The sequence below is a fragment of the Gavia stellata genome, chromosome 12, assembly GCF_030936135.1.
Source record: "Gavia stellata isolate bGavSte3 chromosome 12, bGavSte3.hap2, whole genome shotgun sequence".
NCBI lineage: Eukaryota > Metazoa > Chordata > Aves > Gaviiformes > Gaviidae > Gavia > Gavia stellata.
The window spans coordinates 9146777-9172249 of NC_082605.1; the positions used below are offsets into that span (position 1 = coordinate 9146777).

Consider the following 25473-nt stretch of genomic DNA (forward strand, 5'->3'; position numbering starts at 1 on the left):
TTTAAGAAGAGGGCATAATTAGCAATGCATCTGCCATGGTATACTGCTGTCTCTTGGTAGCCTGCAGCTCAGACTGCTGCTGAGATGATTGAGTCTAGGTATTTATGTTGGAATATATGTTGACAGTCTGGAGGGACTTTTCTTCTGCATTTTGGTGCTTCCTCTGTTGCACGTTGTCGTTCCAAGCCAAACGTGAGTAGGCTGGTGGCAGTCTAGACTAGATCATGTGTAGATCTTAAGTTTTCTTTCTGCTGTTCTTTGAAGGGTTATTTCACAAGGCTTTTTACCTATTTTTAAGGGATTTATATTTAAAAAAAGAAATAGTGAAGCTCTGTTTCTTTGTTACATAATATTTTCATAGTGAGTAAGCTAAATTCAACTTCTCTTTCTTGAATCATTGGCGTTGCTCCATACTAATGCATTTATAATTGTTCTGTGCTTTCCTTTCACATCAGTCATAATCAGTTCTGAAGTTTATTTGGTTTCCTTCCCTTTTTTTAGTGTATCTTCATATAAACACATAAATACTTAATACTCTGTAATTTATTTGATGTTTGAATTTTCTCCAGCTAGTTCTCATGTTTTATTGAGAATCCTTAATTTTTTCAGGACATTCTTTTATTAAGGGTAGTTTCGTATTTCATTTAGCTTTGAATACACTGTGTAAATTCCACCTCCCTATGAAGCTGAAATCTAGGAAAGCACAGTGCAAGGATTTCTTATTAATCTCAGGTTGAGTCTTTTACATAAGTTAATCTTGGACCAGCATGGATTTTTTTTCCCATGGAGAGCAGTAATTTAATAAACTCATTAATAAAGCTTTTCTATATAATTAAAAAATTTAGCTGCTTGTTTAACCATGTTCTTTCATTTGCCAGATACCTCAGCAGACAAACCTCAAGTGAAAGTGTACTCTGTAACTTAGAGTGTGTTCTGAGTTGATATTTTAATTTTTTTTTTCTTTTGTTCTGGAAATATTAGATGTCTGTACTGCAGTGAAATGTTACCAGCATTTTAACTGTTTCTGTGAGCTGGTGAAAGACTCACTAACCTGGAGTGTAGGGTCAAATCACGTGGCTTGGGACGTGGTTTTTTTTTTCCATGGGCATGTGTGTGCGCATATATATACATGTTATGTTAAATCAATATTATATGTTTAAGACTCCAGATTAATGAGTTTAGTACAAAGTCATAGGGACTGTTTATACATACAAAATCTGTGGGTGATTGTGGGCAACTGAACCAGACAGAACTGGTGAGAGAGGAAGGAGTGGAGAAGAGTAGCCGGAGAGAAGATAGAGTTCCTAGCCCAGAAGAGTATGAGTGTCTTACCCTGTTCACTGATGAGGTGTTCAGGGTAGGTTACACTGTATTAGTATTACAGAAAGTAATTCTGTAGTAAAGGAGGTTCTTGTCTGTAGGAAACAGGTGATGCTTTTTGGAAGTCAAAGCTGATACCAGAAGTGAGTTGGAAGTTGCATTAACAGCATGGCTAAGAAGGATAAGCGAGACTATCACCCTGAAAACCTGTTCTGCTCTTTTGTGAGGCTAAGCAAGTCTGTAATGTTGATAAGCTGTTATGCTTTCTAAACAAACTTACATTTTAAAGTTCTGAAGAATTGGAGTCCTTCTAGCTGCATCTAGTGTCAGCAGGAACTGTGAATGCTCTGTGCGGAGGTGTGGTTTGGAAGAGAGTTGAATAACTCCAAATTTTAATCCTATCTCAGGCAAACATTTTGCTCCAATATCCTGTTTCTCAGCTGGAGAAAATACTGTTTAGCCCAGACCATGGGGAACTTTATACTTGGAGATCTTTCTTTGGGCCGCATCACTTCAATACTAAAAGCTTACAAGAAAGTTTTTCCTTATTTAGAGTTTTGATGGCATAAACAAATGGGATGTAGACCTCTCTGCTGTCGGTAGAGGAATGGCGAGCATCTGCATCGCTGCCAAAAGAGACCTTGGAAAGCTGGGAGTTCATGTCATTCGCTACTTGCAGAATATGTGTGTGCAAGGTGACTGTGAGGTGGGTGTGTTTCATGTCGTAAGGATTTTTTCCCCACCATTTGCTGCTTGTCAGAGGCACTGGCTCCTACCAGGGGAAACCAATTTTCCACATTTGGCAGCCTTCCCTATGTTTCCCCAGCCATCAAGCTGGATGACATTTTACAGAAAAAATGCTGTTGAACTCCACAGCAGTCCTTGGGTGGTATATTCGGAGTATACCTGGCCACTGCTGTTTATTAGTTTGCTGCTCCCTAAGGAACAAAATGCTCTTACTACTAGACAAGGTTTCAGAAGAGGGAATGGATTATACTTGTTCTAGGAATTTCAGAATTGGAGGCATACTTTGTTTCTGAAGGCAGATTATATCAATGACTCTGTGGAACTTAGTCCTCTTTAATTGCTACTTACAAGACTCCCAAAATAAAATCCTGAGCTAGCAGAGTTCCAGCTCAGTTGTAGCACACACTTTTTTTATCCTGGATATCATTTCCTTAGCACAAATGAACAAGAACTTATGTTAGATCTGTAAAAATAGCACCTTTTCATCAGGTATTGCATTTGAAAACAGAAGTGAAGTTGTATTTTGCATGTGCCTGGTAGCTGTCTGCCTCCCTTTGCAATGTGCAGCAGGAAAATACCTTTTGGTTCTTTAGTTGCTGCTAGAATTTTCTTACTGTTTCCTCTTCCCACTCTTCTATTTACTGATGGCACTGTATACTTGGTGGACTTCACCCCTCTCCGCCCCCCGGTACTCTCCTCAGTAAAAATGTTGAGGAGTTGTTGCTTAGTTCACCCATCTTGTATGGCTTTTCTCAACTACTCTGTTGTGATTTAGGCATCTGTTCAACCTGATAAAACATTCAGTGATATTACATGCCAGAAATTACTGTACAATTTTAAGACCTTGGTGGTTGATACGTATTTCATAGGTATGTAATACCAAAATTAAATGTCTTCTGATATTTAAAACTGATCTCCTTCTTCCAGTTCCTTGTGTGCTGATGATTTCAGCGGACCCCTTCAGCAACTGGGCTAAGTATTTTGTGGTCAGATCTTTATTACGTGACTTTCAAGTGCTTGAGTTTGCAGCAGATGCCATGCTTTCAGAGTAGCGTTGAGTATGTGAGATAAGTTAAGGAGGCTTTTGCAGGTCAGAACTTTCTAAATGAAAATCCATTATGGCGTCTGCTTTGACAATTAAATATAAGTGTTAGCTTTTCCTGCTTTGACAAGAACTTTTTATCACAATATTTTTAATGTTGAGGTTTTTTAATATTGGTCGTTTAAAGGAGGAGGACTAATTCTACTGCATGCTCTGAGGGTAGCCTCAACTGAATTGAAAAAGGGAGACGGTCCTGAAGGGCAAAGGGGCCCAGGAAGGATGGATGTTCTTCAAGAAGGAAATCTTGAAGGCGCAGGAGCAGGCAGTGCCCGTGTGCCGTAAGAAGAGCCGGCGGGGAAGACGGCCGGCCTGGCTCAACAAGGAGCTTATGCTGAGGCTTGGGGAAAAAAAGAGAACTTACCACCTCTGGAAAAAGGGGCAGGCAAGTGAAGAAGAGTACAAGGACCTCGTTAGGTCATGCAGGGAGGGAATTAGGAAGGCGAAAGCCCAGCTAGAGCTCAACCTGGCCACGGTCGTGAGGGACAACAAAAAAAGCTTCTATAAATACATTAACAGCAAAAAGAGGGCCAAGGAGGATCTCCATCCTCTACTGGATGCGGCGGGGAACCTTGTCACGAAGGATGAGGAAAAGGCTGAGGTACTTAATGCCTTCTTTGCCTCAGTCTTTAACAGCCACACCGGGTATCCTCAGGGTATCCGTCCCCCTGAGCTGGATGACAGGGATGGAGGGCAAAATAGGCTCCCCATGATCCAGGAGGAAGCAGTTAACGACCTGCTATGCCACCTGGACACTCATAAGTCTATGGGGCCTGATGGCATCCACCCAAGGGTGCTGAGGGAACTGGCGGAAGAGCTTGCCAAGCCGCTCTCCATCATTTATCAACAGTCCTGGTCAACGGGGGAGGTCCCGGATGACTGGAGGCTTGCCAACGTGACGCCCATCTACAAGAAGGGTCGGAAGGAGGATCCGGGGAACTACAGGCCTGTCAGCCTGACCTCGGTGCCGGGGAAGGTTATGGAGAGGCTCATCTTGAGGGCGCTCACGGGACACGTGCAGGTTACCCAAGGGATCAGGCCAAGCCAGCACGGGTTCATGAAAGGCAGGTCCTGCTTGACCAACCTGATCTCCTTCTATGACCAGGTGACCCGCCTAGTGGATGAGGGGAAGGCTGTTGATGTTGTCTACCTGGACTTCAGCAAAGCCTTTGACACTGTTCCCCACAGTATTCTCCTGGAGAAGCTGGCGGCCTGTGGTTTAGACAGGTACACTCTTCGCTGGGTAAAAAACTGGCTGGATGGCCGAGCCCAGAGGGTTGTGGTGAATGGGGTGAAATCCAGCTGGCGGCCGGTCACAAGCGGAGTCCCCCAGGGCTCGGTTTTGGGACCGGTCTTGTTTAATATCTTCATTGATGATCTGGATGAGGGGATAGAGTGCTCCCTCAGCAAGTTTGCAGATGACACCAAGTTGGGAGGGAGTGTTGATCTGCTTGAGGGTAGGAAGGCTCTGCAGAGGGATCTGGACAGGCTGGATCGATGGGCTGAGGCCAACCGGATGAAGTTCAATAAGGCCAAGTGCCGGGTTCTACACTTCGGCCACAACAACCCCAGGCAACGCTACAGGCTTGGGGATGAGTGGCTGGAAAGTTCCCCTGCAGAAAAGGACCTGGGGGTGTTGATCGACACCCGGCTGAATATGAGCCAGCAGTGTGCCCAGGTGGCCAAGAAGGCCAACGGCATCCTGGCTTGCATCAGAAATGGTGTGGCCAGCAGGAGCAGGGAGGTGATCATGCCTCTGTACTCGGCTCTGGTGAGGCCGCACCTCGAATACTGTGTTCAGTTTTGGGCCCCTCACTACAAGAAGGACATTGAGGTGCTGGAGCGTGTCCAGAGAAGGGCGACAAAGCTGGTGAGGGGTCTGGAACACAAGTCTTATGAGGAGCGGCTGAGCGAGCTGGGGTTGTTTAGCCTGGAGAAGAGGAGGCTGAGGGGAGACCTCATCGCTCTCTACAACTACCTGAAAGGGGGTTGCAGAGAGGTGGGTGTTGGTCTCTTCTCCCAAGTGAATAGTGACAGGACTAGAGGAAATGGCCTCAAGTTGCGACAGGGGAGGTTCAGGCTAGACATTAGGAAAAACTTCTTCACTGAGAGAGTGGTGAGACACTGGAATAGGCTGCCCAGGGAGGTGGTAGAGTCACCCTCCCTGGAGGTATTCAAGGAGCGTGTGGATGTGGCATTGTGGGATGTAGCTTGATGGACATGGTGCTGTGTGGTGTTGGGTGGGTTGTGGCTTGTTATTGTTGTTGTGTGGCGTGGGTTTTGTGGTTGTGTTGTGGTTTTTGTTTTTTTTTTTTGTGGGTTTTTTGATGTTGTGTGTTGTGGGTTTCCCCCCCCCCCCCCCCCCCCCCCCAGGTTGGACTCGATGATCTTACAGGTCTTTTCCAACCGTACTGATTCTGTGATTCTGTGATTCTGTGAAATACTTTTCTTATCTGTGTCTCCCAATCACTTGAAAGCCTTTTACAAGATTTTTTTCAAGTTGTTCAGCTTAGCACTTTTTCTACTTATCAACCATATGGCTTCATGGTTTCTGTACTAGATTAATCTAACTTTGTCCTCTTTATGCTGCTAGTCTCCAGATTTCTCCTCACTTGCCATTTGTGTGGGTTTTTGAAACGTTGCATGGCAAGACGTGAAACGGCCATCTTTAATTGGCAGACGGGGCGGCAATGTGCATCAGTATTGTGAAGCCTGAAGTTGTGTCTGTGGGGATGAAGAACATGAGCCTGAAATACATGCTGGACTCTGTGGGAATGTGATTCCAGTCCTCATTCAGGCTCCTGAATGTGAGCTCCTGTAGCAGCCTTGAGGCAAAACCAACCAAACAAATAAATAACCTCAGTGGTTCAGTAGGGAAATGCTGGGTGTGCATCAGAAGACTTTTTTGATAACTGGCATACTGATAAAACTGCACATGGAATGATCATGTCCTGTGAGGTTGTCAACAAATTTGAAAAGTAGACTAATGAGAGGTTTCAGAAGGATCCCAGTGAATTGGAGAAGAATTAGCAAATAATTTTTGTGCTAGAAGACTTAAAAGTTAGAGTATCATATCAGTGAGAAATTTAAAAGTTAATTTTAACACTTAAAAGCTTCTGTGGGTTATGAGAAATGGAAATTGAAGAAGGAACTCTACAGGCAGCAGATGGCGATGAGTAAAAGCCAGTGACCAGATGATGAAGCCAAGTGCTCATGCTGCAAGTAAAATGGAAGCTGCTTCTGACTGTAAGGGTTATTGATCATTGGAACAGTTTATCTGTGGTCGTCTGGATTGGATGTTGCTGGCCACTGTGAAACCATGATGGTAGATTTTTCTAGAAGAGGTATTTTAGCTCAGACAGGAGTTATCTTGAGAGACTTAAATTGTGCTTAAGCAGCAGGACTGATTCAGCAGTCATACCATGCAGTCTCATCCTCAGACCTGTGGAATTATTTTCTCAAATCCCTAAACTGTTGCATGGTTAGATTAATTCTTTCTGTGCTATCGTTTACTCCTGTACAGATTTTCTTGATGAAATGTAACTGAATGTGTTTATCTCTGTCAGAAACATTGTAGTCGTGATCAAAGGGAAGCTGCAGGAGCTTGGCACCTTCCAGTCCACTGTCTCTTGTGCCTGCAAAGAGCAAACTAAGCAAACTGAGAGTAGTTTCGGTGGTAACCCACTGAGTAGCCCCGAACATTTTGGAAGGTTCTAAGTCACAAAATTCAGAGAAGAAATAATGTTTATCTCTTACTTCAGAGCAAGGTGTTGGGGCCTCCATTTCCAAGGGAGCAGAAGTCGCATGCTGTAAGAGACGGCAGTGGAGGGGGCAGGTGGCTGTGGCCGGTCAAAGTCTGTGTGTTCCACAGAAACCCTTTTTGGGGCATTAGGCATAAATGCTTGGCATCCAGGACTTCTGTTGTCACCTCTGTGTGCAAATGAGGCAGTCTCCTTGAGAGCCTACAGTATTGTGGGGTCATGAACAATAGCTTCCTGGGCTTAAAATGGGAAGCTTTTGGAGAAAAACATTTTTCTTAGCTGCTATCTGTGGCTTTCACCTGGAATCATAGCTACCTTTGTGACCATCTTATGAAATGACGGGGAGCAGCTGTGCTTAGTAAATCCTCAATCTTTCTTCAGTTGGTACAGATAGATGAGTAACATGTAAAATGTAAGAGTGCTTAGAATTTTTATCTTCCCAAGTGTGTTTTATTTCTGTCTTTTTTTCTCTGCACTTGTAAAGCTGTTGGCCTCTCTTTCATGGTTTTACTTCTTACATGATCCTTTCAAATTTTCTAATAGGAATTCATGTGTTCTTAATGGACTTACAGGCTATTGTTAGCTTAATTATTTTGTTCTTTACCCTTGAAATCCCACATGTGGAGCATGAGTCTGATAATTATTGTTTTAGTCTAGACCCTCTTGTTCTCTCATTGATGTTATCTTTGTGTCCAGGAAGTCTTGAAGTTCCACCTCCAACATGTAATGACGAGAAGGTTGTGTATTGTCCCAGAAACGGTTGTCTTAGTTATTTCGGTAGATCTGCTCATTCTTGCTAGTATACTTTTTGTTTATGCTGGCTGGTGGTTTTTTTAGTATGCTTCAGGTTTAGACTGCGTTTGGGGTTTGCATTTTCATCTGGAAGCTCCTGTCGTAACCTGTTTCCTTCTATATTTATTTTAGTGCTGTTGTATTTCCAAACTGGTAAGGCTGTCCAGTTGTTCTGCCTCTTCTTGGCCATTATGGCTTGTTCTTTGTCTTTTAATTTTTGCTCCACAGAGGTTTGCCAAGACTGTTTTCTTAGTAGCATCTGAGCTATGAATATGTGTTTTTAGTTTGTATCATCTGAGAATCGGGGCCACATTAAAAGAGATAGAAGAGCAAGCTGAAGCTTGAGGGTACTGTCCTCTGCTGGCACTCTGCTGTGCTTTGGGTGTATTAGCCACTGATGCGTGGCTGTTGATGTCCTGCACCTTTTTGCATTCAGTTTTGCATGTTTATTTGGGCAAAGATGGAGAGAATAGACCATTTCCCAGTTAGCTCTTGCTATAGAGAAATTAATTAGTATCAAAATAGTTTCTTTATACTTATTTATGTAGTACTATCTTGTGGTTTTGATTTTTTTTTTTTTTTTTTATGGAGCCAAAGCTGTCTATGACAGAACATTGTTGAATTTTAGTCCCTTGTTGACCTTTTGTAACATTGTGTTCTGGTTCTTTTCCAGACCAGGACAGTAGTAGTGTGGAATAACACGGGATTCACAACTGGGTAGACTTGAGGCTTTTTTCATCCATTTCAGTATCTCCAGTCTCAAAATGCTGAGGATTGCTATGTGCACCGCGTGTATCTTGCCTCCAAGCAATGTGGTTGTATCAACTAGGCTCAGTAACAAACTGTTTTGTGCCCACCTTGCTTATCTTCTTACTAATTAATGTTCTGTTTGAGTGGGTTATTTGGGTTTCGAGTAGGGAAGGACTAACTTTGTCACTTTTAATGTGGGGCAAGTGTTTTGTGATCTTAAGATTGGTATTTTTTTGCTTACTTGTTTCAAGGTGGTTTACTCATAAACTTAAAGCTTGCTTCCCTGTCACTCATGTCATTGAATTGCCTACTTACTTCAGTCTGGGACCCAGATTTTGCTTTAAGCAAGAATTGTTACTCCTGCTTCTGATACTTTTGTCTGAGGTTTCTGTTCCAGACAAGTGTTTGGAAGTGTGATCACACAGATCAAAACAGTAAATTCTGTGTGTGGGAACTAACTGTAATGTGACAAGTCCTTGGAGTTTTGTGGGAGGTGGGGCTGGGGGTGAAAAAAGTAGTAGCACTGTTTCTACTTCTGTTTCCTTTCTCCCAGATCAAGCACTGCAACTAGCAGAAACTTTACTACCTCTTCAAAATCATCAGCAAGTTCTTATTCCTCAGTGTCTGCTACTTCTGTCATTACTAACGGTGATAGCAGTAACTCCTATGGACTGAACAGCTCCCACCTGGGCAGGGGGTAAGAGCAGGAATGTTCTTTTTGTTTCTTCATCCTTCATGTGAATAACCCTGTGCATCCTTGCCTGTATAGAAAAGGAGTGTGATGGTGCCCTATGAGGAGTTCTGCTACTCTTGTGTACCTGTTTATCAAACTTTGCTTTTGAAACCACTACATTCTGCTATTCCTTGCTCACTTGCAAAAGTAGCGCATGTTCCAGAGCTTACTAACTACTAGGGCATTACCTGATTTTGAGGGGATGGGGCTATGAGGGAAGGGATTAAATTCTTTTCTCCATCTACCAGTGTGGTAGAAGCCTTTCCAGGTAGAGGTCATAATTTTCTTATTAGCTCTTACAATATATCACATAGACTCATATAGACTCTTGCTGCATTAGGATAGTGTGCTGTGTACTTGCAGACAGAGGAAATTAATGTGTTGTGAGCCATAAATTAATAATAGACTGTGCAATGATTAATGTTTCCAAAGTTAGCACATATACTTCACATTCCTGGTATTCAATATTAGCCACTGTGAAGCAGCAGAAACATGTAGGCTGGTTAAACAATTTCATTGAACAGTTTTCTGACTCATATTTGATGTGACTCTTAAACAGTATTGAGACTTGGTAGACTCATTGTGGAGTTCACTATGTTGTCTGTCTTCCAGAGGTTCTGGATTTGTCTGTAACTCTTACAACTGCAGGGACAGTGCTTCCCTGTCACAACCTGGACTCTGTGGACTCAGTAACCTTGGAAATACCTGTTTCATGAATTCTGCATTACAGGTAAGAATTGGAAAGAGCCCTCTTTAGAATTAAATGAAAGAGCAGTCTCACGGAGTTTGTGGATTAAAATATGTGGAAAGAAAAGCATGTTTTAATGGGATTCAATGAGGACACTGCACCTGGAATGAAAAAACAACCCCAACAAACAAGACCAAAACCAAACAAACCCCAACCAAACCAAAAAAATCAGTTCATATTTCGTTTGACTTATGCGTGACACATTAGTACTGTAAAACATAGTACAGTATGAAGGACTGGGTCTGAAATACATGGCTTCTGAAAAGGCTGTGGGGGAAGTCATACTAAGCAGATGCCTAACTCTAACGTAAGGTTGCAATGCTGTCCTCTGGCAGAAATGGGCTGGCATGGAGGACGTTTTAACTTGTGTGTGCAGCATAAGCAACGTGAGCAGGCCACTGCACGCAGTTTTGGGGTCCGTGTTTAAAGACTCTTGAAAAATTAAGAGTGTGAAAAGCCATAGCAAGGGTTCAGGGTGATTGTGTGGGATGGTAAGGTTGTAACAGTTATGCAAAGCTAATAATTATTAGTATGCTTATTTAACTTAATCTTTTGGGTTTATTTGGTTCATTTAAAAAAAATGCAGGAACTTGTTAGGGATAGTTGTTTGCTAAGGAATTAAAAGAAAATATGAGCCAACTTATATCAACTTTGATTTAAGCAATGGGCAAACTTCTAGTGTGGCACAAATGCTATGTAATGACTTCTGTCACTCTGTGGTAGCTTTGAAAGCTAGAACAGATCTTAAAATAACTATAATGCATTATGCATGTGGTATTCAGGATACAACAGTAAACTTGGACTGCCTCGCTTTTTTGTTCGACAGGACTTTATTGTCAGTTGTATCATGGTAATGTTAAACCACATTATGTTTTCTTGAACTTCATAGCTTAAGACACAACTTTTTAAATTGATTTTGATTATCAAAGTAACTTAATCCAAACACATTTCAGTCTTAATTTTGCATGCAAACTAGTCATGTTAAGGACCAATTACTTTCTTGTATTTTCCATTAGGCTTTAATTTTCTAGACGTCAGTCTTTCAAATGCAGATTTCTGCATTTGGAAATTCTTGGAATTTTGTCAGCAACAGTCTTCCAGTGAGAGACTGGTGTCAAATGATAGCAGTCTGTAAGCACTTTAATGTTATTTGCCCGGAGAAAGACACTACACCTGGACATTGGAACTGGAAAAATTTGATAGGAAATAAATTCCACAAGGTACACATCAAGGCAGTGAAAGTGGGGTTGGCTAAAGGGCCAGGACTACACTTTGCTGACTATTCCCAGGTTGCCATGTATAAATGCGCTGGGCGATATGTGTACCTACACCTAGTTGGTGAAGCACTGTATGGGCATCTGCTATGGATCCTGAAATTTCAGGCATTCAGAAAGAGCCCAGTTTAATATTTTATTGATATTACAGTGCCTTGATGCCCTAGTAGTTTTGATCATAATCTCAGACTTGGCTCTCTTTTTGTTCACGTGTCCAAGTCTTGCCTTACTTATCTGAGTGTCATTTCTTGCTATAAGCTTTGAGTCTTTTATTGAATTAGGGGAACTACTCCCTGTGCTACTTTTACTTGTGTCCTGAGGTTTACAGTGATTCTCCAGGAGGTATTAAATCATGACCATGATACACTGATAGTAAGTATGTAAATAGGGGAGTGGATATGGAGTAGTATCTTTCCTGCCTTTAAACTTTGCTAACTTTTTGATGGGGATTTTTTTAATGGCATGTGGTTCTTTGTAGGACAAAGTATAGCATGTGTTTCATCTCAAGGAGGAACAAGGACCTCTCTTACTCTCACTGTTGGTTATATTAGGATTAGAGCGTATATATGGGATGTAGACTTGCGAACATTAAGGTGACATCTCTAAAGACCTTCCTGACCTGTTCTGTGCAGATTTCTGTGTAATACATCAGTAATGTAGCCTACCCTACCACCTCAGTAATGTGTAGAAAACCAGGTAAACATACATTAACTATAGGATTTGGTGAGTATTGGCAGGACTGTGATTGTAAACTTTACTCTTCTGGCACTTGCAGGCTTGGTTTTGTGTCAGACTTCAGCATTACACCGAGAGACTCTACTCGAAGTGTCAGTGGACGTTACAGAATAAATTAACAAAATGTGGAGGGCAAATACATTGTATAGGAGAGAAGTCAGTGTGGCGTCTGCAAAGAGAAACCACGTTTCAGGAATGAGCTGTTAGTCTTTTGAGTGCTTATTTGGTGGTGTTTCTTGTTTATTTCAACCATGCTCTTGAGTTGCAATGGTTACAGTATCCCACCCTCCCAATAGATTTTTTTGTTGTTGTTACTAAATATGTACTCAAATTCAGTCTCACCAGTTTTGTTAATAGCTTAATGTGTTCTGATGTGAAAGCTGGGTTTGTTATTTCATTGTCACACAGATTTATTGTCCTGTGCAGTAAATTAATTTTCTTAATGCTTTTTCAGTGTCTAAGCAATACTCCTCCTCTGACTGACTATTTCCTGGAAGATAAATATGAAGCTGAAATAAATCAGAACAATCCATTGGGGATGAGAGGAGAAATTGCAGAAGCCTATGCAGAGCTCATTAAACAGATTTGGTCTGGGAGACAGTCTCACGTGGCCCCACGTATGTTTAAAGTAAGTGCTCCATGTTCTTGTAGCATAGCTCTTTGACAGAAGAAACAGTGAAAGCTAATATGCCTTCCATATGTTTTGGTGTTACAAAAGCAGTAATGACAGAATTGTTTCAGTGTTGTTTTATGTTTTATGTAAATGCTTTTCAGGGTGCAGGGAGGCACTTGCCAGCGAGTAGTGTCATACCCCAGAATTGATTACTGCTCTTTAATGTTAAAGGCCATACTTAGTAAATGACCTTCCAGCCTGAGAGCTGTTTACAGATGCATCAAAATGGTCTTTGCTGCAAAACTAGGCAAGGTCATGTGAATTGCCAACTGTGAACTTTAATCAGTGAGAAAAGGTGTGCAAGTTATAAATTCAAAAAATGAAATTGCAAAGTGATGAGCAAACTGCATCCCCTTGTCTATGACATTATTTATTGGTTTAATGTTCCCAATGCTTCAGTGTAAAGAGCTACTTTCAGCTGAAGTACTGCAGTGTAGTAGTTGTATATGAACCCTAGAAAAATTGTAACTGTGTCTTTTGTTTTAGATATAATGCAAAGATGCTACAGTGCAGAACAACATAATTAAAGCATCAAAGGAACACTAAGAGTTTGCTTCTGTAGTGTAATCTCAGTATGCTGAGGAAGAATAACATCCCAAATGCATGAAATAAGCAATGACCTGATATTAATGTAAATGTGCATCCTGTTGCTGGTCAGGTTTTGCATAGTACAGTCTTGAAGTTGAGGGTATATGCTTTTGAGACCTGGAGCAAAAGTCTTATGGACTACAGAAATCTGTCCTCTGTAGAGTCATAGGTAGTTCTGAAACAACAAGGTGTTGTTTAATTTCTATGACTTGGAGTTGCTGGCACATCATCCACCACTATTAAAGTTGTTCTGTAAACTTCTGTTCAGAGGAAATATGTGAATCTGTAGTGGACATCAATAAAAGTGTCTTAATGTGGGCTGTTCTTGTTTAAGACTGGAATAGGAATTACTCTTTTATTTCCTAGTACAGTATTCACTTGTGATTTTTCTAACAATTGTTGCTGATTTAGTGACAGTGTTAACTATCTCTGTAATATAAACAGCTCTTTGGTTTGAGCTCCCTTGCAGTTGTCATCTTGAGTGGTTAAAATGTACTAAGCCTAATTCTGCAAGTCTGTTGGACTGTCTGTGTTTATGAGAAAACTATAGGACTGAGCACTCCTTCAGCTAATTGTTGGTTTTCCTGTGGGTCTCCTTTCTGTTGTATTGTTAGAAACAGGAACACTAAATGGCAGTGTTGCGAGATCGCACTTGTGAAATAAGGGGCTGTATTTGGGTGTGTGGTTTCTGGCTTTCGCTAACTCAGGCTATTATGTTTCTTAGCTTCATATCACAGTTTTTAGAGTAGCTAGAGATTACTGTGGCAAGGATTTCAGTCTTAGTTTTAAGCCAGTTTTGTTAGTTCATAAGTATCTTCTGCAAGCATTTTCAGTCTTGCAGTCCATCTGCTTCAAGATGCTACTTTATAGCAAGTCTGCCTTGTAGGAACTGTAGGTTTCTGAAAGAGAAATTGAAGTACAGAATGCATGGGGCAGATAGGTTTTGTGTGCTGGTTGTTTGCAGGATCCTAAACTAATAATGATAACTTAGATTTCTAGTGTCACAGCACTAAATGCCTTCTTCCCTTTCAACGCCGGTGGGGAAAAATAAAAACAGTTGGGAAAATTATTTTGGCACCCTTACTGAATTAGCATCCAGTTTGCTGTGGTCTTCTGGAAACATAAGGTAGCATGGAGTTGATCTCTGCAAAAGCCAGAGTGAGTGTTTTTATTCCCGTCTTTTATGCACAGGTCATGCTCACCTCTTTCTGTCTCTTGCCTTCATGTTTCAGACACAGGTTGGCCGATTTGCTCCTCAGTTTTCAGGATACCAGCAGCAAGATTCGCAGGAGCTCTTGGCTTTTCTTCTAGATGGCTTGCATGAGGATTTGAACAGAGTGAAGAAGAAGCCCTACTTGGAGCTGAAGGATGCCAATGGTAGACCTGATTCGGTATGGTGCCCTTTACTTGAGGGGTAGGGCAGGCAGTGCTTCTGTGGGAGTTTAATTGGGTTTTGTGACACTTCCTGGCCTTCCTGCTCAAAGGCCACACAAACATCCTTCCTACAAAGCAGTGTACCTGGGAGGGGAGAACCCTATCGTGCTTTATGGCCTGGCTGACTCTTCATGACACTTTGTGGCACTTAGTTGTTGTTCTGCCTTACAGCAGAATGTCTGTTCTTGTACTGGTGTGCAGGAGGGTGTGCTTATGGTACAATACTGACGTCGTTCTGCATTGGAAAGGAAGGAAGTTGATCTTGTAACATAACAGCTACCTAAAAGTAGGCTGTAGTTACTACCATAACCTTTCCTCCTGACTACTCAGGCCCACCTTCTTCCTCTAGGTAGATTGAACAGCAGCTTTTAGCATCAGTTTGAGGGGAGTGCTTATTGTGCAGGCCATCATACTTGCACGTGGACTTGGGTGGGACTGGGAGCATTCTCACGTGGAGGTGCCAGGGGTGCCCCTCAAGTAAGGGTCTGAACATGTGCCCTGGGCACATGGTTGTAAGCAGCCATTCTGGTGGACAGCAGAGTGTCAAATGAAATGAGCTTTTAGACTTCTCATGTGCGCCCTCGTGGCCTCTAGACAAGTGTAATCCATGAGCTAGATTTAAAACCAGGCTGAATAGGGTGCATGAAAGCACTGGTCAAGACAAGGAGAGGATCAAGGTATAAGTGATCTGGTACAACCATGGATCTTCATGAATTCCCAGTGTTTGGTGATCTACCTGCATCTCCTTAAGAAGCTTGACTTGATTTTCCTCCTTTCTGGTGCTGTGGAAATTGGTACACTGATATTAAAGGAACTTTACATTTTATTTAATTTAAATTTAAACACCCTTGGGCTCCAACTACCCACTCCATGTAAATAGAGAAAACTAATTCCCTTATGCTGTTTTCCTGACAGAGGCCAGAAAAGTCTCTTCTGTTCATTTTTTCTTCCTGCCTTTTCTCTGTCCTCTGTTTCTCAGTCAACACTGGTATGTGAGCACCTTGCAAACACTTTGTCCTCTGAAGCTGACAAACACCGTGCTCACATTAAAATGAGACACATAATAGTGAAATGTCTTTCCCTAAGTGAACTCATGTTCTCCTGATCAGGCTTTTAACTCTTGTCGCAGTACACACAGCTGCCACGTACTGGCAAATGCAGAGTCCAGAGTAAATATATTGGGTGGAAAAATGTTTTAGGAGCCTCTCTAAGACAGATAAAATAATTCTGTTTGTTATTCCGCTTGACTGGCAATAACTTAATGTCTTTTGCCTTTTCTTGCATAATATAGTGTATGTGACAACACCACAAGAAGTAGTATATTTAATCTTTTTATTCTCCAAGAAATGCTGATAATTGTGGGATGGAAAGGATGCCCAGCATGCCTTCATTTTATTTAGGTACTTCCCTTCCCCCAGTATAGGAGATGCACACATGTTTCTGCATTGTATCCATATCACTGCAGTTGTTGGAGCTCCATATCACTGCAGTTGTTGGAGCTAGTTACTCTGTTCCCATCTTGGCATCCTTGTTAGTGACAGTAGCATTGCAGTGTGTGTGTATCTATGGCGCTTATTTCTCTTGAGAGAGATATATATATATATATATATAAAAATTATATGGTATTGTACCATAAACGGAAAGGCTACGAAGAGCCTCTGGTTGCATTGAATAGATAAATGCCAGTTATCAGATGCCCTTAGGTAAGGAGTTTATAAGTTGTATTGTGAAAGTCTTCAAGGGATTGTAATTTGTTTCCTTCTATACTTTTTTTCCCGAGACATGGACCATCATTTTCCAAGAAGAAAAAAGTACTTTCTTCTCAGAAGCTGTAACTGCAGTTGTCTTTCAAAAGCAGGGGCAGCAGTCCATTCCTCGTGGAGGAGAGTGGAGCATATCTTGTTAGCAGCTTTCTGTCCTGAAGAGCAGCCTGTAACCCTGTCACTGTCCCCTCAGCTCTATTCATGCTTTTAGCATTGTGTGCACCAAGGAATACCCGACCAAGTAACTCAGCTAAAATAGATGTATTAAATTTGACTTGATACAGGGCCTTAGTTTCACTGAGAAGAAAACCCAGTGTGTTATGCTGGATGCACTAGTAGACCACCCTTTCTGTGAAATTTACCTGTCGGTATTAATTTTCTCAGTTTTCTTTGATCCCTATGCTTGCCATGCTATGGAAGTGTTTGCAAGAAATAACTTTTAATTTTTTTTTCTTTTTATAGGAGGTGGCCAAAGAGGCCTGGGAGAATCATAGGCTGAGGAATGATTCTATCATTGTGGATATTTTTCATGGTCTTTTCAAATCTACCCTTGTTTGTCCCAAATGCTCCAAAGTTTCTGTGACCTTTGATCCCTTCTGTTACTTAACCCTTCCACTGCCCTTGAGGAGAGATCGACTGATGGAAGTTACCCTGGTATATGCAGACCCACAGCATAGACCTGTCCAGGTGAGGCATGTTGAAGACACAAATTTCTTTAAGTCATCTGAGTCTTTCTCTTAGGTTTTAAAGTTGATACTTTTCAAGTAATCTAAAGGACGTTAATGTCCACCTTTGAGTGAGGTAGGATGGGTTTTTTTAATGTAAGAACAGGGAATTGAACATGTGAAATCAAGTGGCTTTGTAAAATCTTGGTTTGTGAGACTCGCGTCGTGAGTCAGCTGGAAGCGGCTTACCTGATCTTGTGATGAGATTACCTGTGTGATGTACTGCTCCCTGAAAGCAGTAATGTGTTTACATTGTCATGTTTACCTCGTGTTACCTCAGAAAATGTAAAGGTGAAACTTACCTAAATGGGTAAGGCCTCTGAATTTCAAACAAATGAAAAACAATCCCTCTTGTAAAAACTGAAAAATGACTTGATTGCTTTTAAAGCCTGATAAATTCTAAGGTAAACTGATTTTTAATTTCTCCCCCCCCCCATTTTATTTTCAAATGGGCCTGTGGGTGGGCACGCGCATACCTAAAGTAACCTTGTGTTTGCCACACACGTCAAGAGAAGCACAAGATCTGGGAGGCCCAAGCAGAGTAACTAGATGCCCTGATGCAGTTTTGGAGGCACTGATTGGCAATGTTTGCATGTGCTGTGGATTATAACTGCAGATGGTAAAACTTGTGCTTTGTATGTACACTGTTAGTTTGAGGGGGGTGGTAGGTACAGTGGAGAAGGATGTATGCTGAATTCACAATAAATTTTCATCCTGCTTTTTGTACAACTGTGAAATCAAGGACAGCTGCATTTGTTATTGTCACCAAGACTTTATAAAGGGCAAGAACAGAGAAGGGATTCATTGAGAAAACAAGCAAGATTACCAATAGCATAGAGACTGGAAGGATAAATTCTTCTACTTTAAAGAATCAAGATTAACAGAACTTCCACTACCTGGAGCTCTTTTAGATGAGTTGGCCACGTGCATGTTCTGCATCCCACCTTCAGTCTCCCTGTGAGCAATTCTTTGCATTTTGTGATCTCCCAGTTGGGAAGCCAGAGGTGTGCACCACTACTCCTCTCTGGTGTGTGACACAAGGAGGAATTGTGTCTCTGCCATGTGGGTTGTGCTAAGAGAAGGTGAACTGAAAGCCTCTGATGCCCACAGTGGAATATGCAGATGGATAGTATAACTGAGAAGATGCTGGTGAATATTGATACATAACTCCTTTTAGTCAAGGCAAGTATGTTCCACATAATTCTCTCTGAGTGTGTGCCTATCTATGACCTACAGTGCCTTTGAATCCTTCTCTAAAACATATAGTACTGATTACTTGATGGAGGAAGGATGCGAGGTAAAACCAAACTGTAGGTGCTTGTGTTCTGGTGCAGCTGTATTCTTGCACCCATGCACATTCCTGGTTGCAGGAGGTCACTTAGCCGTGTTAAATCTCACAGATCTGTCTTCAGGGAGGTATTCAGAGCACTGGAAGTGGAACCAATGGATAATCATAACGTTTAGCATTCGAGGTACAGTGCTCCCACTGACTTAGAAGATATTTCTGCCTAGAAGTATGAAAGGTTTCTTGACTGTGCCCCTCATACTTTTTGTAGCTGTAAGCTTTTTGTAAGTGGTGCACTGACCCAGGCCAGCAGCCAAGCACCCACACAGTCTCTTGCTCATTCCCCCTGCCCTCTTCCCAGCAGGAATGAGGAGAGGCTAGAAAGAACAAAAGCAAGAAAACCTGTGGGTTGAGATAAATACGGTTTAATAGGTGTAGGAAAAGTGGGAAGGTGGAGACAATGACACAAAGGAAATCACTTGCCACTTCCCATGAGCAGACCAGTGGCCAGCCAGTGTCTAAGCAATAACCTTGGAAACCAAAACCACCATTTCTTCCTCTACCACAATTTTTATTGCTGAGCATCACATTATATAGTATGAAATAGCCCTTTGGGCAGTTCAGGACAGCTGCCCTGGCTGCGTCCCCTTCCAACTTCTTGCCCAACTCCAGCCTACCTGCTGATGGGGCATAGTGGGGACAAAGAGAAAGCCTTCACGCTGCACAAGCACTGCTCAGCAATGACTAAAACATCAATGTGATATCAACACTGTTTTAACTACAAACCCAAAATGTGGCACCATGCAGGGTGCTATAAGGAAAGTAACTCCCTCCCAGCCAGCCCCAGTGCAGTATGATATGTGGTGTATCCTATTCTGGGTGAGCTCTGGGGATTTGTTTCAGTCTGAGGACATGTCCAGAATAGAACTCTTAAAAGAAGTAAACTACAGCCTGTATTGATGACATTGCCCATCAAATGAAGGTTTAAGTGGTCTGATCTGCTCAGGAGGGTCCATCCTGGTATGAAGTCCGCACACATGTTTGCCTTCCTGTCTGTCAAGACTTCTGACTTGACCTACAGAGGCACTGGGGAGAATGGCTCTAGGATGTTTTTTATCACATAAAGAAACAGCAATTTTATGTTCCAAGCAAGCTGCTGTGTCTGGTGATTTGTTTTATTTTTATTTTTTGGTGGGTTTTACTACTGCTGAGCCTGATGAAGGCAGAAGGCCAACTGTTTAAGGCTCTTTCGTTCCCTCCAAATCCCTGCTTTGTAAGGTAGAGCTGAGATCTAGAAGACCTTCAGGTGTGTGGCTGTGACCTTAACTTCAGCAGAACTCCTATAAATTAAAGGTTTTATTTCCATTTTCTTGCTCTCTGCTTTGCATGGGTTTATTTTGCCTGGTGTAAGCATGATGTTATCTTTGTTTCTAGTACCGGGTTGTGGTGCCGATGATGGGGGCCATCTTGGATCTGTGTGAATCACTCTCCAAACTCTCTGGTGTTCCTGCAGAAAATGTAAGGATAAATGCAGCATGGTAGTTTTGATAAATGTTGGTCCTTCTTGAAGCATTTTGGTGGCTTAGTTTTTAGATGGGTGATAAGATGAACTTAATGGAATAGTGATAAAACCCTAACAAGTTTGAATGCTGCTCTTTGATTGTAAAATAAAGAGATGCATGAAACAATCTGTGTTTATTCTGATACTTCCGTTGCAGTAGAGAGGCTTAAGAGAAGGGACAGAAAGCTAGCCTCCACCTCCAACAGTTCTGATAGCGTAGTTTCTTAGTACTGAGAGATGTTCAAATGTCTGTTTTGGGTCTGCCTCTTCTTGGACATCGTTTTAATAACAAAGGGATCAGGTGAGCTTTTCCAGAGGGAATGGTTTTGTAGTTGGTGGGGTATTTTCAGGATGCCAGTGTAGCACTTAAATTTATTTCAGTTAATTATGTATGTGACTGATGCCTGAAATCCTAGCCTGTTGCCACTTTGTTGGGATCTATGCTGTTGTTTCTACTAGGGTGACTTGCAGCTGTTGAATTGCATCTCCTCAGTACCTCTGTAAAATCAGTCTGTTACTTGCTTTGTTTTTCTGTTTGTTCATCTTAACAAATACAGCTGATAAGCTGCTGGATGCTGTTACAGAAAACAGTGCTGATGTTGGTGTGCTGAAAATTCTGATAATGAAAGAATAGGAATAAACTGTTGCTTGAATTTAAAGTTGGTTTGCCTAAATTTATGTAAGCTTTTATTATAATCTCTTAGCAAATATCACTTGCTGTTCTAGATGGTGGTGACAGACGTGTATAATCATCGATTCCACAAAATCTTCCAAATGGATGAAGGTTTAAATCATATCATGCCAAAAGACGACATCTTTGTGTGAGTAAAGCGGGAAGATGCCATGATGCGAAGACTGCTGCAAAACATTTGCTTTGGTTTCAGGATATAAAACCCGATTATTTTTCTTTTTCCTCTCAAAACCTAAGCCTTCCTGTAGACCTTTTGCATGACTTAGCAGTAATGCAGTACTTCTCCTAGCAGCAGATCAGCATGTGCAGTATCTAGTAGGAGTTTTCCTAACGCAAAAGAAGTTGTGGCCCTGGGTAATAATGAACTTATTGTTTGGTCTGTGTTCTGCAGTTTGGAACTTTCAAGCCTATTTCAGAGGTGATAACCTATGTCTGGATTATAGTTATGCTTTCACTGGCATTTTTAGGCAAGCTCAAGCTTACTGTTCTTATGCTCCAAATCAGCCAAAAACCTTGGAGCTGTTATCCTAATAACATTGAAGTCTAAGCTGTTGTACTCTGCTTTTCCAAAAACCATCATAGTTGTTATAGCACCCAGCTAACCATGGCTGGGGGTTCTTGATAGACTCTTGACTGGCGCTTACACTATTTGTGTCTTAACTGTGGTTGTGAGGGACTTCAGCAAAGCTGAGGATTTGGTTGTGCTTCATGTTCTACGTACGTGTGGTGGATGAGATCTCTCTAGTCATCTGTGAAATCTGGTGAGGAGAGTAAAAGTCATGTTCCTCTATTGCAGCTGGAAAATGAAGAATATTGCACATGAGGTGCAAAATGGACTTTGATGCTCACAACTGAAGCTGGGGCTTGTGAGGTCAAATCCAGCCCTTCATCACAAGTCCAGTCTTCCTCATGTGAGAATATTCCAGTGCAAGGATGTTGCTCCTGTAAAATTGTTGTGCCAGTGTGAAGTCCTGCACTAATACACTTTGATGCAGCATGTACCTTTCACTGAGTGGGATGCTGTGACGTGCTGCTTGGTGCTATTCTGTCATGCCATGACATCATTGCTGAGATGTAATGTCAGAGGTTTTCTGAAAGTTCTTGTCATATTGCTGCTTTCTTCAATTGCAGCTAAAGGTGTGGTCAGTTAGGATGCCTAGGAAAGATGGTTGGCTTCTGTGAAATCCGTTTTGTGAGGGTATTGTAAAGTGTTAGATTGTAAGTCTGTCTGTCTCCGAAGGTAGTAAAACATCGAAAAACCAAGAAGTGTGATATTACAACAATAACTACAAAAATACCCCACTTCCTACAGGCATAACATGTTCCATATCCTTCCACAGAAAACAAATGTGTCTGAATCAGCTCTGCTCCGGGGTGGGGGGGGAAGCATTAGCTGAACTGCAGCTCCACGTGTATTTTTCTTTGCAGTCACCACTTCTTTTATGTGCAGGCGCAACTGTAAATGAGGTGATGCGGTGAGTCATAGTCATAGTGAGTAAACTGACCTGGGTTAAAAATAACCCTCCAAGGAAGAGGAGAGGTAGCAGTAGGAAGTTTTGCTAATCCTGTTTTTCCATGTACACCCTCTAAGATGTTTTCAGCACTGTGGGGCAAGAGCAAGCAGCCAGGCACCAGGGCAAGAATTAGGACAAAGCTGCTCATAGGAACTCTCTTTAAGGGGTGATGCTGCCAGGAAGAAAGATAGGTAAGGTAATATTCTAACCTACAGCTAAAAACCAGCATTCTTTTATTGAAAAGGAGTCTTGTTTCAAAAACGCAACAGAGAAACACTTGTTCATAAGGAACAAACCTTTTTATTTAAAGGCAAATACATAATTACTTTTGTCATGGACAATCTGCTTACCTTGTCTGGTTATAAAAAGTCTGCTCTTAGGTGTTCTAAGATTTAATTAAATCATTTAAGAAGTGGTAACAGTAGTGTGAACGTTCTTAAATTCCACTCTATTTCCATCTATTAAGGTCTTGTATCTGCTGAAGCACGTGTGAAAGGAGGGATTGACAGTAGATCAGTTTTCTTTTAAGATCGGTACAAGGGGGGAGCGATCAGGGTGGACCTTCAACTCGGGATTTCTGAACTGCAGGTTTGAGTGATTCTTCAGGAATTCTTATCCTTTTGCTGTTTCTTGCTTGTAGAGCCTGAGGTGAGCAGGCTGTGAGAGTATAGTGGCACTGGGAGAGACTTTGAAAATTGTCACTGAAAGGGCTTGGTTGGATTTAAGACTAGCTGTGTTAGGTTTTTGGTTCATTGGGCTCTTGCAAACTGATGACATTAAGGATATGCTGAAGGCTTTTTTTTGTTGTTGTTACTCCGTGTGTTGTGTGTTTCTAGTATCTTTCTAAGAAATTATGATTTTCTTTATTTTTTCCTTGCAGGAAGTGTTTTTAATTTTTGTTTGTATTTAGCCCATGGTCTGAGGAATCCTTGAGATCTCTGTGAATTAAAACTCTTCAGTAAGTTGAAACTGTCTTGTATAAGTTTTTTCAGGCTTTGTAAATCTTAACGTGTAAGACTGAGAATTATCTGAGTTGCTTTTGGAGGGGTAATATTGTCTGTTCAGACTTGGAACATCATTGCTAAAGAGGTGCATAACTTCCAAATTAATGTGAATATTTTTGTTCTGCTGGCTTCAAAACTTGTTTTCCATTGGGGAATGTACTTGTAGCCATGGAGGTATATCTCTGCCTTCTGCTTCTTGCAGAAAGGATGATTTTACACCTGCTAGAGAAGACTCCTGCACAGAAGCCCACCCCAGCACTTTTAGCTGTCTCACTAGCCCTTAAATGTTTTCTTTCAGTGCTGGGACTTCTCTTGGGTTGCCTGCTTGCTCTTTTTGATGAGAAGCAAATGCTGCTCTGACTTGCACCTACCACTGCTACCCACCTTGGGGCTGGACCCAGGCACTGCAATGGACACTTTCTTTGTGGGCCTCTTCTCCAAAACCAGAGCAGGAGCAGCCCCGTTCATTCCCTCTGTGTTCTCTGGTTAACTTGTTCCTTGTAGCCTAACTGGTTTAGCATTCCTAAAACTTCCTGCTTTTTATGTTTTTGACATGAAAACATAGGTTATGCTTACCCTAAGTGCTGGCTGAGTAACATTCAGTATTCATTCTTGCACCTTTGCTGGGTTGATATAACTGTGGAACTGGACAATAACCTGTGTCAGGATGCAGGGCAGTGTTAAAATAACTGTTCTCTTGTCCAGCGTGGAGTGCCGTGTTGCTCTGCACACAGCTGTCCTGATGTACGTGTGGAAGCAGCTCAAGAGTGGGGCAGGGGCAGATTAAACAGAAACTTCTCAAGTGTTCCTCAAGCTGTCTGTCCCAGTGTTATGTTTCTGGCAGAATTTATCAACAGTAACATGTCAGATCAGGGCTTGCTGCCTTCCTGAAGGTGCTGTGTTGCATAGCTAGTGAATGGGGCAACTTGGTGGTTGTATGTTCAGATTGCTGCTGCTGCTGGTAACTTCAGGAGTTTCTGATATCCCAGCAAATTAATTACCTTCCTAGATTACAGGCAAATAGCTCGCTGTTTATTAAATGGAGGAATAAAAAAATATTTAAAAGAAACCTTAAGTCTTTCAGAATCTTCCACCTTTAAAGAACCGACTTGCTTCCACTTGAAACTAAAAATATGTAATTGAAATAATGTATAGTTGAGAAGTATTTTTTTCCTCAAAGTCAATGAAGAAGACTTGAGTGCCCACTAAAAAGCATTTTGTTCTTTTGGTTTTAAATTAAGGCCAATTCTTTAGAGAAGTGACAGAAGACTTGCTTCTTATGACTTGAAGGATGGCTTTGTATGTCTGCATAGTCCACAAAGTGTTTAGCTTGGAAAAGATCCTTTTTGTACTGACTAGTGATGTAGTTGTGGGGTGTACCAATAGTTACAGTGAGTAATGTATATCTCTTCTGTTCCTGAGAGAAAGCTATCATTGTATCAATTAATAAAGGGGAGCAGCTGCCTTTTATTAGAAAGTATTACTGTGTAATGTTTTAAAGTGACAGTGTTTTCACGCAAAATTCGTAACTGAAATAAATAACAAACTAAAAAAGATTCAATAATCCATGCTAACCCATCAAAAGTTTATTTGTACCACATTTATACTGGATATTGCCACAAAATAAACTTCTAAGCAGACTTTCTAGGGCGTTAAGTTGGGCTGACAAGATAGCAATTGATTTATAAGCAAGGAAGAAACCCTCTGGAAGCTGCTTGTCTACCATGTTTTGAAAACATAATTTTTCCTCAGATTTGTTTGAATCACTTAATTGCCTTGTGTAGTAAGTCTAAAACATATTAGCTTCTATTCTAGGAGAACAGAAGTAACAGAAAAGATGAGGTTTTTAATGGCATTACTTATGTTACAAATCAAATAGGAAATCTGCATCATTTCAGGGTATTGTGCTCACAGTGCAGCAAAGCTAAGTGAGAGGTATGTCAGCTATCAGCTGGGAAAAATAAAAATGGACTCTATTTGGAATTTAAGCTGGATGGACAGTAATTGGGGGGGGGGTGGTGGTGGTGGAATATCTGCCCTGGATGGCTAAGATATATTTTTCCCTTTCAGCTGCTCAGTTTCTGGCTTATCGATTCTTGTGGTGTATTACCTTACCCGTTGTCCTCTCTTGGTTGGGCTTCTTGGTATTTAAGTGACTACAAGTAACTCTCATATGCATCGCAAAATGAACCCGTCTCCTTTTACACAAAAGGACAAAACTATACGTTTTCTTCTCCAGGTCACCCCTGGAAAGGGGAGGAGAATTTGGGGCTAAA

At 41.6% G+C, this 25473-nt stretch overlaps 1 protein-coding gene across 1 annotated transcript in view; it reads left to right on the forward strand.

The window, feature by feature from the left end:
• USP4 (ubiquitin specific peptidase 4) overlaps nt 1–25473 on the forward strand; it is a 43085-nt gene that overhangs the window by 7391 nt on the left and 10221 nt on the right. Inside the window, exons 7-13 of the mRNA XM_059823076.1 lie at nt 9023–9166; nt 9815–9932; nt 12414–12587; nt 14453–14611; nt 16880–17104; nt 19862–19945; nt 20715–20809. Of these exons, the coding sequence (XP_059679059.1) occupies nt 9023–9166; nt 9815–9932; nt 12414–12587; nt 14453–14611; nt 16880–17104; nt 19862–19945; nt 20715–20809 (999 nt within the window). The remainder of the gene's footprint in view (nt 1–9022; nt 9167–9814; nt 9933–12413; nt 12588–14452; nt 14612–16879; nt 17105–19861; nt 19946–20714; nt 20810–25473) is intronic.